We start from the raw sequence: 17,540 nt of genomic DNA, 5'->3' as shown, positions 1-17,540 counted from the left end.
AGAACAGGTTACCAGCTGGCTGAGCCTGGAAAGTTGTGCAGGGGGCTTGTCCCAGGACATAACAAATGTCTCAATTCAGATGTCGATTGCATGGAGATGTAGTGTGGCCATTGTATTTAACTTCTGAGCTGCATTAAATTGTTTTCCTTAAGTCTTTTTTTTAACAGCCAAGCAGTACTTAAGTTTCACATATTTCATGCACTACTCTCTTTTGTCTGGATCACAACTGCTCATGGGCATCTTTGGTGCTTGGGTTTTCCAACCATGGATTGGAAGGCCTAAATTTAACAAGGTAATGGATTAAATAATGAAATGTTCTAATTTAATGGAGGGAATGTCATAATTGCTTCTATCAAATGCCATTTGCATTTGCAAATGTAAAAGTGAAGAAATCTTTTAAATCTACAACTGTATCAAAATTTAAAATAGATGTTTTAATTTTTAATTGAAACAATTGTTTAGTTTTAGCCTCATCAGGAATTGATTATGATATAAAAATCTGGTCACCACTAGAAGAATCCAAGATCTTTAATCGAAAGCTTGCTGATGAGGTAAGGACCTTTTTTCGGTAACTGCGTATTTTTAAACATTTCTTCCCTGATAATCACCTTGATGGTGCTGAAGTTGCCTATGTTTGAGAAAGCCAATATTTTCTCCCAAGCTATCCATGTGCAGCTGGAAAGGAAATACATAGATACGTAGCTATAAGAGTCTTATTTAACAGAGTGAAACTTGTCATTATTGAAGCATAGAGTTGGAATCTAAGGCAATGTGAACTGAGTAGAAATACTATTACGTGCAAATAATGTTTTAGAAATAGAACTGTTTTTCCTTGAACTAGTATTTAAACATGATGCATAACCTCAAATTGGCAAAGTGTGGGGGGGGGGGAAGCATAACTTGTGCAAAAAGAAATTACTAGCAGAGTATCTTTGTCAGCCATTAATACAGTGCTGAGACCATGCCTCAGAGGACCAACCGGATACAACCAGAAGTCACTTCAGGTACATGCCAGCAACTTCCTGTCACATCCAGGAGGTGTTCTGAGGTGTGAGGATGCTGCGTGCGACTTCCCACACTCAGAACACCTCCCGGACACAACCAGAAGTTGCCAGCACATACCAGAAGTGACTTCCAGTCACATACAGGAGGCATTCCAAGTTGGCTGTCAGACTGGTATGAGTTCTGGAGGACCTGCTGCAGCCTCCAGATTGGCTTTTGTGGCACCAGCGCCCTCCTCCCCTGTGGATTTCAGTATTTGGCAGGGCAGGGGTGTGGAATTGATCCACCACAGATACCAAGGGCCCACTCACTGTATACTGATGGCTATAAGATCTACTCTGATAAGCTTTTGCACAGTGATCATTTCACTTTCCCACTTCCCTGTAGGTTATAACTCGAAATGAATTAATGCTGGAAGAGACTAGAAACACAATCACTGTTCCAGCTTCTTTCATGTTAAGGATGTTGGCTTCTCTGAATCACATAAGAGCAGGTAAGAGGATTTTACACACACTTCTAGCCAGATTTGTTGTGCATGACTCTTCTATGTACTTTTCTAACCATTAAAAAACACCACTATTTACTTCCCTCATATTTGTATAAATGTGTGGGTCCTGTACATAGTAGGGAAAAGCCTTTGTAATCTAGGGATGGTCTACAGATCTTACACTTCGTTCTGAATAAGTCAAATGTTTTACTGATTATCCATACCTCCTATGTAAAATCCTGTTAAGCTCATGACCAATTTGCTGCCTGAGGTTTTCTGCTCAGTTATTTGTAATGCTATGTCTTTTTCCGGTCGTTTTCCCCATTGTAATATTTGTAGGACAATATTTTCCAGCAGTCTATTCTAAGTATTTCTGTTGGTTAATCACCAGGTACTGTACATGAGAGTGGTTTCGCAAAATGTTATGCAGTTTTTTATTCTAAATTGGAAAACTACTTCTTAATGTATTTGGTTGTTAAAAATTACTCTTGTATCTTTTAGACCGCTTGGAAGGAGACAGATCTGAAGGTTCTGGGCAAGAGAATGAAAACGAAGATGAAGAGTAATCGGCCCTTCTCTGAGAGCACCTAGATGTCATGAAATTTATATAAGTCATGAATTATATTTTTCCTTACAAAGCTTTAGTGCAATTTTAAGGTTTTGCTTTTGGGTAACCTAACATTTTGATTTTGAATGAATGTGTGCATGACTTGCGAGAGTGCACAAGTAAAATAAGCAAAATGTTTTTAAAATGTTTTGCCATGTATGAGGGGTGCTAGAAATGCAAAGTGCAATATTTTCCCTTAACTTACAAACATGGGAACTTGGATCAATGTTTAAAATAACTTACCGTATGGTAAAAACATTGGTTCAAATAAATTTCTATACCTGCTATTTGCATGTTTGTTGCTTTCTATTAAACGATGTGGTTGTTTTACATTTGTGTCTGTGTTTTCAGTACAGCAATTTCATAAAACAGACATATTCGTCTTTTGGGACACATCACATTTTTCATTTACTATATGAATGTTCTTTCTTTATGGTGACTGTTTTTGGACTTGCTATAGCTTCCAATTAGTCTAGAAATGTTCAGTCTTTAAAAGACAATTAAGTTTGGAATCTCAACTTTGTTCTGTTAAGTTTATATGTTCAGCTTTAGGTGCTTGTGCTAGATATTTTGGGAACTGCTTTTTCAGCTTATTTTAAAAGCAGTCGATCATGCAGTGCAAGGGGTATTGTTAGGGCAGTAACATGTCAGTTACATGTAACTCTTATTTCTGGGCCTGTAATAATTAATAAGGAATCTATAAAAAGGCCTTCAGATCACTGGTTTTCTTCTAGCTACTAAGTCATGGTCCACCACTCTGCTTCCTCAAGATGTACTTCTTTCCAAATCCTTGTGTTTGAGTATTCTAGAATAGTTTTCTGCCAGACACTTTAGTTCCATGTATCTGCCTTTTATATTTTCCAGTTTAAAATTCCAAGCCCTTTACATTTCGTAAGTTATGACAATTCTTGTTTGTTTCACAAAGTATCAGGTGCCAAGCATTCGTTTTCTGTGTAACTTAAAAAATGTAAATGACTGGCAAACATTATTGAAGCAGAAAAACTTCAAAAGAGTGAAATAGATTTCAGAATCAGGAACTATCGCTGTGACACCACCACTCCCTAGCACAGCATACTTGAATGAAAATTTTATTTAAATATATGGAGCACTGATATTACCATAATTTGATCATCTGTTGGTGTTGCAGTATGATCACACTTTAGCCTTTCCTTCTGGTTATATGCATGATGATTTGTAGAAAATAATCCTGTGCTCTTTAGGTCATTTTGGTGTTTTGTACAGTGTAAGAAAAGGTGCAGAGCAAAATGAGATGGTGTCTAATGTTTAGAGATGACACCTTTCCCCCTTGCTTTTTGCTTCACACTCTTACTGGGTGAACTGGGATTACACTGGAAACTCATAACGTTCCTGGATGCTAGTTGCTTCATTCACACATACAGATGATCTTTTCACAAAGCAGCAGCTACTTTCAACAACAGACCTGGGTATCATGCAACAGGATTGCATGTGCTTCCTCTTTCTATAACCAATAGACAATAACCCTGCTTTACTTGGAGGATTGGTCATTTGGGGTCACCTGGATTTCTGATACTTTGCTCTTGGGCATCAGATGAATTTCATGGTTTATTGAACTGGCTCAAATTCCTTTGTTTTACCAATTAAGAGAAGATAAAGCTGTCAAAACAAAGGGCAGTATCTCAGGATAATTTACTTCATTAGGATGACCCAGCACGCGTCTTATGATGTGGAGGCCATGGTGCCTTATGATGTGGACGGCCATGGTGCCAGAAGATTGGAGGATAGCAAATGTCACGCCTATTTTTAAAAAAGGAAAGAGGGGGGACCCGGGAAACTATAGGCCAGTCAGCCTAACATCCATACCGGGTAAGATGGTGGAATGCCTCATCAATTAAGAGAAGATAAAGCTGTCAAAACAAAGGGCAGTATCTCAGGATAATTTACTTCATTAGGATGACCCAACACGCGTCTTATGATGTGGAGGCCATGGTGTCTTATGATGTGGACGGCCATGGTGCCAGAAGATTGGAGGATAGCAAATGTCACGCCTATTTTTAAAAAAGGAAAGAGGGGGGACCCGGGAAACTATAGGCCAGTCAGCCTAACATCCATACCGGGTAAGATGGTGGAATGCCTCATCAATTAAGAGAAGATAAAGCTGTCAAAACAAAGGGCAGTATCTCAGGATAATTTACTTCATTAGGATGACCCAACACGCGTCTTATGATGTGGAGGCCATGGTGTCTTATGATGTGGACGGCCATGGTGCCAGAAGATTGGAGGATAGCAAATGTCACGCCTATTTTTAAAAAGGGAAAGAGGGGGGACCCGGGAAACTATAGGCCGGTCAGCCTAACATTCATACCGGGTAAGATGGTGGAATGCCTCATCAAAGATAGAATCTCAGAACACATAGACGAACAGGCCTTGCTGAGGGAGAGTCATGGCTTCTGTAAGGGTAAGTCTTGCCTCACCAACCTTATAGAATTCTTTGAAAAGATCAACAGGCATGTGGATGCAGGAGAACCCGTGGACATTATATATCTGGACTTTCAGAAGGCGTTTGACATGGTCCCTCACCAAAGGCTACTGAAAAAACTCCACAGTCAGGGAATTAGAGGACAGGTCCTCTCCTGGATTGAGAACTGGTTGGAGGCCAGGAAGCAGAGAGTGGGTGTCAATGGGCAATTTTCACAATGGAGAGAGGTGAAAAGTGGTGTGCCCCAAGGATCTGTCCTGGGACTGGTGCTTTTCAACCTCTTCATAAATGACCTGGAGACAGGATTGAGCAGTGAAGTGGCTAAGTTTGCAGACGACACCAAACTTTTCCGAGTGGTAAAGACCAGAAGTGATTGTGAGGAGCTCCAGAAGGATCTCTCCAGACTGGCAGAATGGGCAGCAAAATGGCAGATGCGCTTCAATGTCAGTAAGTGTAAAGTCATGCACATTGGGGCAAAAAATCAAAACTTTAGATATAGGCTGATGGGTTCTGAGCTGTCTGTGACAGATCAGGAGAGAGATCTTGGGGTGGTGGTGGACAGGTCGATGAAAGTGTCGACCCAATGTGCGGTGGCAGTGAAGAAGGCCAATTCTATGCTTGGGATCATTAGGAAGGGTATTGAGAACAAAACGGCTAGTATTATAATGCCGTTGTACAAATCTATGGTAAGGCCACACCTGGAGTATTGTGTCCAGTTCTGGTCGCCGCATCTCAAAAAAGACATAGTGGAAATGGAAAAGATGCAAAAGAGAGCGACTGAGATGATTACGGGGCTGGGGCACCTTCCTTATGAGGAAAGGCTACGGTGTTTGGGCCTCTTCAGCCTAGAAAAGAGACGCTTGAGGGGGGAAATGATTGAGACATACAAAATTATGCAGGGGATGGACAGAGTGGATAGGGAGATGCTCTTTACACTCTCACATAATACCAGAACCAGGGGACATCCACTAAAATTGAGTGTTGGGCGGGTTAGGACAGACAAAAGAAAATATTTCTTTACTCAGCGTGTGGTCGGTCTGTGGAACTCCTTGCCACAGGATGTGGTGCTGGCGTCTAGCCTAGACGCCTTTAAAAGGGGATTGGACAAGTTTCTGGAGGAAAAATCCATTATGGGGTACAAGCCATGATGTGTATGCGCAACCTCCTGATTTTAGAAATGGGTTATGTCAGAATGCCAGATGCAAGGGAGGGCACCAGGATGAGGTCTCTTGTTATCTGGTGTGCTCCCTGGGGCATTTGGTGGGCCACTGTGAGATACAGGAAGCTGGACTAGATGGGCCTATGGCCTGATCCAGTGGGGCTGTTCTTATGGAGGCATCACATAAGTCTTTGGTGAATTTGGAGAATCCAAAGTAGAAGAAAATAGGCAAAGAATAAAGGATTTTCAAGTCAGCACGTCTGCAGCCTCTGAGTCTGCATTTGTTCAGAACATTCAATAACTGTATAAAGTTGCCTTTAGCCTCTTGTTTCCTTCTTCCTTTTCTGTATCTTTTTTAAAAAAATTCAATTTTATTTGGTTAGGGCCTTGCCACTCTGTTAGGCTCCAGGCATGGGCTCTAAACTGTCAACTAGACTTTAGTCAAAGGTTACATTGTCAGGTAGTCAAGCAAGAACAAGGCACTACAATCCATGTCTTTCCACAGGTCTGAGCCAAGGATCCTTGTGTGAGATTCTTGCTTTTTGTTTTCACTTTCACCTAGAGCAGGGGTGCTCAAACTTTCAACTTTAGGGATGCTGGACCTTTAACAAGTGTATAGAAGAGAGAATTTCAGCAGGTGCAGATCTGTGCAAATCTGTGGGATGACAAGTTGCACCTGCTGCAATTCTCTCTTCTATACACTTGTTAAAGGTCCAGCATCCCTAAAGTTGAAAGTTTGGGCACCCCTGACCTAGAGGGTAAGCAGGGCAGCCCTCTGATTCCCTTTAACTAAGACATTTAAGCAGATTGGTGTAATTATGTTGCTGCTCTCTACTAACAATAAGAAGCATGCAGACTGCTTCCCAGACTGAAAAAGAGCCAAACAGCTCAAAATCTAAAGTTCATAAGTTGGTTGTCTGTCTTGGGGTTTCTGAGGAGTTATAGGCAGATCTCCCTTTCTATCCCATAATACTAGAACTTCACCATAGGGCAGTGGTTCTCAAACTGGGACATTGCCCTGGCCTCTTAAGGGGTGGGGTGGGAGGGAGGCAGCAATGTGATCACCAGTAAGTTCTTGCAGGGGAAGGGGAAGGCAGCAACGAGATCACCAGGATTGCATCACTTTGAAAGGGTGCAAGGATTTGGTTGGACTTACCACAGCCTCTTGCAGCCTCCTGGGGGTGCAGGGAGCCCCATGCGAGCCTCTGCAGGGCTCCCTAACATGCGGAGAATGTAAAACTAATGATCATGACCTGGTCTGCAATTGCAAAACCAGAAGTGGGTCACGATAGTTATTTTCACAGTCTCCGCATGTTTGGGAGCCCTGTGGAGGCTGGTCCGGGCCTCCCCGCACCCCCAGGAGGCTGCAGCAGGCTGTGGTAAGTCCAGCCAAGCCCCTGTGTCCCTTCGAAGCAATGCGATCCTGGCGATCGTGTGGCCTTCCCCTGCAAGGACTTACTGCCGAGCTCAAACTCCCTGCAAGTTTGGGAACTGCTGCCATAGGAGACAGCTGATAGCCTTCACCTCTGGAGCAGCTTAGAAATGCGTTTCCACCATGATAAAGGTTTCTCTTTAGTTGATAACAGTGCTCTGCAATTGTGCTGTTTTGGACTTCTTGCTTAAAGTCCTGTAACATTGCAGAAGGATGTGAACTAAAGTGCACTCAATTGTCTCCCCATTTTATATAAGTACTATGAAGAGTGTCTTGGTATGTTCAGTGAAAGGGTACCAGGGAAAAGTCCTGCTCTGTTCCATAAGGCCTGTATACATATTAAACTTAACCATCTCAGAGATGGTTGTTTTACATGAAGTGATTGTTTCAAACTTTTCTTCTTTTGAGGATGAGTGTTTCAGACTGCTCTAAAGCTTCCTTTTCTATTGTATGTCTTAGTACCGATTATGCCAGTTATCTGTCCCAGCTGTTCTTAAACATAGTTCCAGGAGAAGCCATTATTCTGCCGCCGCCCCCCCCCCGCCAACTCTGAAGGGGCCTTGGAGTATGATGCAATTGTAAGATATCCACTGTGCTGGGAGCTGCACATGTTGGGAGTACTATGTTGCCTGATAAGAACTTCAGGTTGAGACAGTACAGAACTTATGCTGGGAGTTTTATTAGAATTAGATTCCTTACTTTGGGAAAATGTCACTGGGATGGTGGGGCTGTTGACACAAAGCATTGGTTTGACACAAAGGCCCTGACAACTCATAATAAAAGTGCTACAGACCATGTTCACCTAAAGTTGCAGCCATGAGCCCAGTTGGGGACACAAAGAATGGACAGTCTTTCCTCTATGTGGACCATGTAGTACAGGGAGTCTTAACTGGGAGTTTCCATACCCCCTGAGGGTATGGGAAACAGATAATGGCAATATGGGTCTCAATGTCTGAACAGTTTAAAAAAAGTTAAATTATCACCCTTATCAATATAGGTTCAGGAATTCTGTTCCTAGCTATCTATGTAAAAAGTAAAACCAAGCTATTGACATATTTTGAAGTCATACTTGTAGCTAATAGGACTGGCACTTAAGATTTTGACAGCCTGGTGTATGGGGATGTATCGGGCAATCTGTTGAGGGTCTGTAATCATAAAAAGGTTAAGAACCCTGGTCTAGTAAGAAGTAACCACTGTGGTGGCTCCATGATCCTTCATAGACTTTTTTGTTCTTTCTCCCTAAGATCACATGCATGTAAAAAGCATGTGGAAAAAAGGAACATCTTCCTCAACTTCCAATCTAAATTATAATGTATCAGTGAATTCTTAAAAAAAATATGAGGCATAAATAGTAACTGCAGAACTTTAAATTTGGGGCCAGGAAAATAGGGGGGACAAATGTTGTACGAGCTGAAGGAACTATCATACCATACAAATGCTTCAGTCTCTGGCCTGGGAAATGGCTTCCTATCCAACAGTTTTCCTGCATTCAGTGGCCTGATGTTGATGTAAACTGGAATCCAAGTTTCAGCAAAAGGGGCCTTTACCCTCTTCTTGGATCAAAAGGTATCAACTGATGCTTCAAACAACATGGTGGATTTTCAGCAAGGTAATGTCACTTTATCAATACAGCTTTAAGTAAATTGGTTATTTGTAGGTAAGATCCTTCTTAAACTCAGATACAGTCTGTCTCTAAAAGGGCTGGAAGATGGAACTTGAAACAGTCTGTCATTCTGCCTCATGCACTCTGGTGTGGCTCAAAGATCCCACTGTTGTCCTAAAGCTTTTCTCCAGACTGCAGCAAACTGCTGCAGTAAATGTTTGTTTTTGCATAATGGAAGACAAACCATGAGCTGGAGGCTTGTCCAGCATACAGCACACAGTGAACCTCTACATGGAGCAACTGTGACTCAAAAGCAATTTTGGGGTGCCTACTAGATGGCTGCTTTATGTGAAATGACAAAGGCTGTAGACCAGCGATTTTCAACCAGTGTGCCATGGCTCACTGGTGTGCTGCAAATGATCCGATGTGCCATGGGTGTTTGGAGGGGGGGTCATTTATTAGTAGGGCCGATGGGGGTGCGAGTCTCCCACGGGCAGTGTGGTGTGCCTTGTCAATGTTAGAATAGTCAATTGTCAAGAAACTGATGGCGCACCTTGACAATTTTAGCACCTTGTCAGTGTGCCATCAGACGAAAAAGGTTGAAAACCACTGCTATCAGCAAACCTTTGAATTCCCCTCACAGATTCAAAGCTTCCTCTCTGACTGTTTAGTTCTCTTATCTTTTAAGAAGAGGCAGTCTCTCACCCTTTCATTTGCCGTTATGCAAGAGAAAGTATGCAGAACATATTCTACCCAGAATGCTGCTCAGAAAGAAGTAAAGAAAGTGAGCTAGTGTGTGATTTAGTGATTTAGATCCTGGTATGAATCTCTATCATGAATTTACAAGGTAGCCTTAGGCAAGCCACTCCCTATGAATCTCAGCCCCCTTCTGCAATAGGTCAAGGGGCAAGGTTTTGAGAGTTCCTGTATTTATTTATTTTAGCTCTTCACAGTCTGCTGCTTGGTTACCTAACTGTTTCCCCTGACTCCAGATCAAAAAATTTAATCCAGTATACTTGATTTTACTTTTTTACATAGATAGCTAGGAACAGAATTCCTGAACCTATATTGATAAGGGTGATAATCTAACTTTTTTTAAACTGTTCAGACATTGAGACCCATATTGCCATTATCTGTTTCCCATACCCTCAGATTTATTCCTGCCTACCTTCAGTTTTTTAAAGCAGGTACTGATCCATAAGATGGCCCATCCATTTGCTGATTTGCACATGATATCCTTGTAATACATGTGGAGTACACACTTCATTGAAGCGTTTGTGCTTGGAATATAGAGCTGTGGATACAGTTGCGTTTGTGCTCTGGTTGTAAGCATTTTCTCTGGCTCTGTACTGCTGCCTCCTGGCCTCTACTGCAGAGATTTTAACCAGCTTTATACAACCTCCCCTGTATTAGCTTTTCTTTTCCAAATTAATGTTTGACTTTCTAATGTATTACTTCCCCTTTAAAAAAAAAAAAAAAAAAAGCAATCACCGCACATGGCAAAAAGGCTTACAAAATTATTTTTGTACTCTGGCCCAGCCAACTTGATCGCAATTTTAAAAACACGTTCATATTTAGAATACTTACATTTATTAAACAGTGGACTGTTAACTTTCATTCTTTCAATGCATGTATGTGTTGATTAGTGATGCTACTGTTTGTGAATCAAATGGTGGTAGTTACCACTAGAATATTGGTTTTAAAACAAAAGGGAGGGGCCTTCTATATGCTTACAAATAATTAGTCTGTGGAACTCCTTGCCACAGGAAGTAGTGATGGCATCTTGCCTAGATGTCTTTAAGAGGGGATAGGACAAATTTCTGGAGGAAAAGTTCATTACGGGTTACAAGTCATAGTAGGTATGTGCAAGCTCTTGGTTTTAGAGGCAAGCTGTCTCTGATTGCCAGATGCAGGGGAGGGCACCAGGACGCAGGTTGTGTCTGTTGTCTTGTGTGTTCTCTGAAGCATTGGTGGGCCACTGTGAGATACAAGAAGCTGGACTAGATGGGCCTTTGGTCTGATCCAGCAGGGCTCTTCTTATGTTCTAATGCTTAAACCGCTTCCAAATGGGGAGGAAAGATCATTTGAAATGTATATGCAGTATTTGTGTTTCCATAGTAACACTCTTAAGATTACATAGCCAAATTCAGCTGCATCAGACACTAACTCTTTACAATCATGGTTCATGTTAATCCATTTATGTTTATTTCAAGGTCACAGAATACACCTTGAAGATTTAGATGAACTGAAGGGAATGTAAACTGGAGTTGAATTTCACACACATCACCATGTGCTAGCCCACCTCCATGTAAAAACTTTGCCTTAAAACAGCGGATGTTAGAAATGGTGTCCCCCCATTATGCTTGGTGTAGAAAATAAGTGAGGGGATTTAGGGATGAAATTAATTCAGAGATTGAATTTGCAAAGGCAGAATGGTGAAGCATCTTGGATTTCAAGGCAAAGCAGTTACGCAAAATTCTTGCTCTGTTCAAGTGATTTACACCTTCACACTGTTGTGCTAGTTTTGTATATTGTATAGGGATGGGTTTTCTTTAAATGTAAGGAAGCATTGAACAAAAGTAGCTTCCTCCCCACCCTGCTCTCACCTCCCACAGTCTGAGTGATGCTGCCCACTTAACACTCATTCTACTGTATGAGACCAGGCCCATTTCTCTCAGGTTTGTCAGAAATCACCAAGTGGGTAAGAAATATTCCTTTGAACTTGGAAGAACTCATGGTTCCCTTAATTGTGTATTAGAAGGCTATATCCACAGCATCAAAATGTGTTTTTCTTAAGAGATCTGGGAAGATAGCGTTTTCTACCATTAACATAATTATTTGACTTGCATCATAGCATACATTATTGGTTGACTATTGGTTTGTGGTGGAAATATGAGACAAAAAGGGTAACCCTCTTATCCAAAATACAGACAAGCAGGCTGGCTCTTTGGCAAAAGAGAAGCCAGTTTCTCAGGTTGACCAACCTTCATAATGTGGAAATTCATAATAAGCTTGTTCTTGGGTTAAATCTTTTGTTGTTTCCTCATAGAAGGATATTAAGACAATACAAAGAGGGGAGAATTTGTCTTAACGGGTACATATATGGAAGCATTCAGTGTGCCATTGGGCTCCTATGTTGAATGGCCTTTTATTTTCATTATTTTTAAATAAAATGCTCATGTGGCAAGAAGCTCAGACAGAAGGTACCTCTTAGGGCGTAATCCTAACCCCTGATGTCAATGCTTTCCAGCACTGGCATAGCGGTGTCAATGGGACATGTGCTGCATCCTGCAGTTGGGTGGCACTCTCGGAGGCCTCCTCAAACGGAATGTTTGTTCCCTTACCTCAGAGCTGCATTGCCCTTATGTCAGTGCTGGAAAGCACAGGCATAAGGGGTTAGGATTGCGCCCTTAGTTTCTGTGAGCAAAAAAATAAACTGTAGAAGAGGAGAGACAAGTGCAGTATAGGAAGTGCAGCTCAGAGAAGAGAGCCAGTAATTTCAGCTTACTTGCATTTTCTTATAATAGTATTATTATAATAGCATTATTATAGTATAATAGTATAATAGTATTATTATTATATATATATAGTATAATAGTATATATATTATATATATATACTATATATAATATATACTATATAATACTATATATATATATATACTATATATATATACTATAGTATATAGTATTATATACTATAATACTATATATATACTATAATACTATATATATATATATATATATATATACTATATAATATATACTATATATATTATAGATAGATAGATAGATAGTATAATAGTATAATAGTATTATTATAATAGTATTATTATTAGGAATACATACTGTACTGCTTTTCAATTTAAAAAAAAGTGGTTCACATAGCAAATAAATGGTTCCCTGTCCCAGAAGTGCTCACGATTGAAAAAAAGATGCAGAAGCACAGCAGGAAACAGCCTCCAGAAAATACTTCTGGGTTGAAGAGGACAGTTGCTCTAACCTCCCCACCCCCAACTAAATATGAGATGAGTACCACTATGAAAGTGCCAGCAAAGATAGGATCTTCCCTCAACCCCTTTCCCCCACACTTCCTGGGCACCATTTGGCATAACTAGCAGGCACTACGGCTTTGCTAATGATATGAATGTCAACCTCATTGAAAGGTTAATACATGGTGCAGAGAAACCAAATTTAGAAGCTCAGCCCTTTCTCCATATTCTGAAGAAAGAACCTAAAAGTATTTGGCTGTGCATTTTATTAGGCTGTCTTTGTGAACCTTCCAAAGATAAGGGTTTTAGCTCATGCGTGTCCACCACAAGATATCTCTATGAAGAGAACAGTATTTGTATAGAAGTCTTCTTCTAAGCCGAGTTTGCTGCTCTATTCTCAGATTTCTGATATACCTGTATTTGATTTGTAAAGGGACCACATCTCAGAAGTAGAGCACCATCCTTTGCATGCAGAAGGCCCCATATTTAATTCTGACACATCTGGTTCATACTAGCTACTAGAAGTTCTGTGCAAGTAGAGCCATTTCATCTGGTCAACATAGATAGACCCTGACCTGTAGTTCTTGAATGGGACCTTCCCATACCTCAACACCGGCTTAGCAGGTTCTGCAAAGCTCACAGACTGTGTGTGATAGTATGCTAATTGTTCTGAGTACAGTACCAGAAATTACAAGTAGGTTTTGGAACTATGCCAGACATTCAGAGGCAATACAAGCTAAGAAATCTAGTTCCGCCAAACACCTACCAAAGCAGAATCCAATGGTTCTTTCATGTTATTTTGATCATTTTAAGCCCCTTGTATTAGGACTAGCTTTTGATGTTCATAGTCAAACCAATAAAGGGTTATATGTGGCGTGGGATCTTAACATATCTTTTATTTTCTGTCTGTTTTTAATAGTTATTTTATAAATATGCTTGCTTTTAAATTCTTGACTTGTTGCATATTCTAGGCATAGGGAAAGCTACAAATCAAGCAAAGTGATTGTTTTTGGAATGAATTTCAATCTTTATTTTTATTCCCTACCCCCAACTGTGGATGTTTTGGTCTGTTATTTCCATTTGTAGGATGGCCACAGTCTATTACGTCACCCTTAAAAGCTAAGCATTAGGAGCTTTGCATGAGTAAAGAGTGAAGGGATAAAGTTAAGAAAACATTTAATGGCAGCACAAAGCCAGATGTTCAGTTTTAATTGTTTATGTTGTAAGCAGAGAAAAGAACTTCCCATGATAAACATTGTCCATTAATTCGCTTTTATTTCTCAGCACAGAAAATTTCTCTTAGGAATAATTACAGCACAAAGCTTAACCTGTTTTCTTAATGGCAGTTTATAATGATATTATATTCTGCTCTAACTAATACTCTGCTATTGTCTCTCCAGAGAAAAAGGAGAATAAGTCTATACCAGAGTCAGTTTGTTGTTGATTACCATGTCTGATTTAGTGTGATACTTTTTGAAAATGGAAGCTCTGTTGAAGACGAGCTGGCACTACTGAACTCTTTGTAAACATAATAAACATTTGAAATGAAATAGTGGGATAGTTCACACAGCCAATTTTTTTCGCTTCACCCAAGCACTTGTGACCTCCTTTGGGCATTAGCTAACACGGAAAAATGGAACACATGAACAGAACAGTCATAACTAAGGTGAGCACAAATGAGCACAGCTACTCCTTGATAACAATGGCTGGAAAGATATCGCTGTGATTTGCTGCTGCCCATATCTGCAATCATTTAACTCGCACGAGTTTGTCCAAATGACTTCATGGTCCTAGAACGGGTATCAAATTCGTTTCATGTTCTTCTTCTTGTTGGCAACCTTCAGTCTCGAAAGACTATGGTATTGCGCTCTGAAAGGTGGTTCTGGAACAGTGTCTAGTGTGGCTGAAAAGGCCAATTCGGGAGTGACAATCCCTTCCACACTGGGAGCAAGTGCAGTCTGTCCCTGGTCTGTCTCCCTGGCTATGGGCCTTCCTTCTTTGCCTCAGACTGTTGGCCAAGTGTCTCTTCAAATTGGGAAAGGGCATGCTGCACAGCCTGCCTCCAAGCGGTCCGCTCAGAGGCCAGGGTTTCCCACTTGTTGAGGTCCACTCCTAAGGCCTTCAGATCTCTCTTGCAGATGTCCTTGTATCGCAGCTGTGGTCTACCTGTAGGGCGCTTTCCTTGCACGAGTTCTCCATAGAGGAGATCCTTTGGGATCCGGCCATCACCCATTCTCACGACATGACTGAGCCAACGCAGGCGTCTCTGTTTCAGCAGCATACCAAATAGCATTAATGACACCTGCTAGGGGCCAGAAATTGCATCATTAAGCAGACAGTGATGTTAAGCAGAAGATGGCCAGAAATAAACACTTTGTTCTCAAATGACAGAAGAGAAAACATGCAAGATTTGATAATATTTTCAAGATATGAGAGAGCCACCCTTTCAGCAGCAGCAGTTCTGCTGAGTTCAGCTCAGCAACTGAGAGGTGCTCTGTGAAGTGATGCCTTGGCAGAAGCGGTGCTGCTGAATGGCAGCCTGCGTGATAACTGTACTCTCAGTGCCCTTAGGAGCATCTTCCTCTCTCAACCCTCTTGGTCTGCGCCTTCCCCCATAGTGTTTCTTGCCTTCTGATATCTCCTTCCATCTTTCCCTCCCAGCACCTCAGCAGAAGCGGCACTGCTAAAGGGTTGCTGGGACAGCCCAATTATCACATGAACAGGATAAAGAGCTTCTGTGGGACAGATACAGCCCACAGGCCTTATGTTTGATGCCTTATGAAGATTGGCTTTGCCTACCTGGAGAAAAAAAGGTTGTGTGAACAATACCATAGATGAAAAGAGACTCTTCTGATTTTTTTTTTTGGCTTTACTGTACTTTTGCTCCTGTGCAAATCAGGGCTATAATTTCTACTTGCTCCAACACCAAGAAAAATCCAGTTCTGATCTCTGTGAAAGTATACAAAAAGAAAATCAGGGTAACTAACGGAATCAAACATTGACTGAGAGCCTGGCGTCTGAGTTGAATTCAGTGCTGTATTGGGGCAAAAGTAGGTGTATGAAATAGTGTGGAAAGTTCTCCTGTTTTTTTTCTTCCTTAGAAGATTGCTGTTTCTTTGGTTCCATAATTGTTGTATCTAGTGGTTAGAAGGCCACAATATCCCAGTACTATGTTGCAGCCTGGTTTGGAAATCGCATTTTCTGTCATAGTAGGAACTCATGAAGGTGATGTGATGATGATGATTTATTACTGTGGTTCAACAGGAGAAGTTCACAAAGCAATTTACATAGTAAAATCAATAAATGGTTCCCTATTCCCAAAGGGCTCACAATTAAAAAAAACAAAACAGAACAGACACAAGAAACAGCCACTGGAAAAGATGCCATGCTGGGGTTAAGACGGGCAATTGCTGTCTCCCTGCTAAATGTAAGAGGATACCACTTTGAAAGGTGCTGCTTTACCCAGTTAGCAAGGGTTATGTGATATTATAAGCATTGTTGAATGGATGTTTGAGGAATCCTTCCTGAAGTGCAAGCATTTGCTCATGGGGAAATTGATATCCAGCACAAAATGCACTAGAACAGGGACCTTCGAACTATGGCTCATGGGCCAGATTTGGTGCACCAAGAAAGAAAATCCTCTTGGGTGCAGCAGTGGTGCACCTGTCTTCATGCCCAGTCTTTGTAGAAGTTTGTGCCAGGCTGCTGCTTCCCCCAGGAAATGGGGGTACAGAGTTCTCTGGGGTGAACAGCAGCAGAAGCAGCTCCCTGGTGCACGTTTCTACAAAGATTGGGTGCGAAGATGGAAGGCGGTGGAGCAGAATGGTAAGGCCTCTCCGCCTCTATGCCTAAGAGGATTTTCTTGGTGCACTGCGGGCTGTAGTTTGGCACCCCCTGCAAGTAGAGGAAGGAAAGCCACTAGTATGGGATAACTTCAAAGCAATTCAGTAAGGTGCACTTTTCTGGAATTTTGAGTTTTTCATTGTAATTTCGGTGAGGAACTGTGACATTTAACAAAATGGCTAATATGATCACATACTGTCACTTAGAAATGAGAATGTCATGCTTGTATTCAGAACCTTATTCATTCTCACTGAACGAGAAAGTGTACTGATTAACTATACAGGCATGCCCCCATATCCAAGGAGGTTCTGTTCCAGAGGGGGGTCCCCCCGCAGTTAAATGAAACCACAGATATGAGCGAACGCCTCCCCCCACCCTCCGAAGCTGAGGGGAGCTCCACTCCCCTTGCCTCCAGAGGGTCCTCTGAACCCAGTACAGTCTGCAGATGGATGTCTGCAGCCTTTGCCAAGCTCAGATTGAGCCTGACGGTAGAAAAAACAGTCATTTCTGGTGTCTCCAGTTTCACGGAGACACCAGAAATGACGGTTTTTCTACTGTTGGGCTCAGAGGACCCTCTGGAGGCAAGAACATAAGAACAGCCCCACTGGATCAGGCCACAGGCCCATCTAGTCCAGCTTCCTGTATCTCACAGCGGCCCACCAAATGCACCAGGGAGCACACCAGATAACAAGAGACCTCATTCTGGTGCCCTCCCTTGCATGTGGGTGCTCCCCTTGCCTCTGGAGGGAGGGGGTGCGCAGGGGAGGAAGAACCAGATCCATGGATGTGGCCTCTCCTGTACTGTCAGCTGATGCAGTTGAACACATGAAGCTGTTGTTCTGAGTCAGGCCACTACTCTGTCTAGTGCTATCGCTTCTGACTACTGGTGCTCGTGAAGATTATGGACTATCTTTCCCAGTCTTGCTGCCAGGGTCTGAACTTAGGACTTTCTGCAGGC

At 41.7% G+C, this 17,540-nt stretch overlaps 1 protein-coding gene across 4 annotated transcripts in view; it reads left to right on the top strand.

Moving 5' to 3' along the window:
• The window catches only part of DCAF6 (DDB1 and CUL4 associated factor 6), a 63,864-nt gene extending 61,438 nt beyond the window's left edge, over positions 1–2,426 (top strand). For all 4 annotated transcript variants that reach the window (XM_066620577.1, XM_066620576.1, XM_066620574.1 and 1 more), the window contains 3 exons: positions 463–551; positions 1,390–1,495; positions 1,991–2,426. In XM_066620577.1, the coding sequence (XP_066476674.1) occupies positions 463–551; positions 1,390–1,495; positions 1,991–2,055 (260 nt within the window). In that variant the 3' untranslated portion in view covers positions 2,056–2,426. The remainder of the gene's footprint in view (positions 1–462; positions 552–1,389; positions 1,496–1,990) is intronic.
• Positions 2,427–17,540: the final 15,114 nt, after the last annotated feature.

This window comes from Tiliqua scincoides, chromosome 3 (genome assembly GCF_035046505.1).
Source record: "Tiliqua scincoides isolate rTilSci1 chromosome 3, rTilSci1.hap2, whole genome shotgun sequence".
NCBI classification, from domain to species: Eukaryota; Metazoa; Chordata; class Lepidosauria; order Squamata; family Scincidae; genus Tiliqua; species Tiliqua scincoides.
The sequence above is the reverse complement of the archived record's forward strand: the minus strand, read 5'-3'. Positions and strand labels throughout refer to the sequence as shown.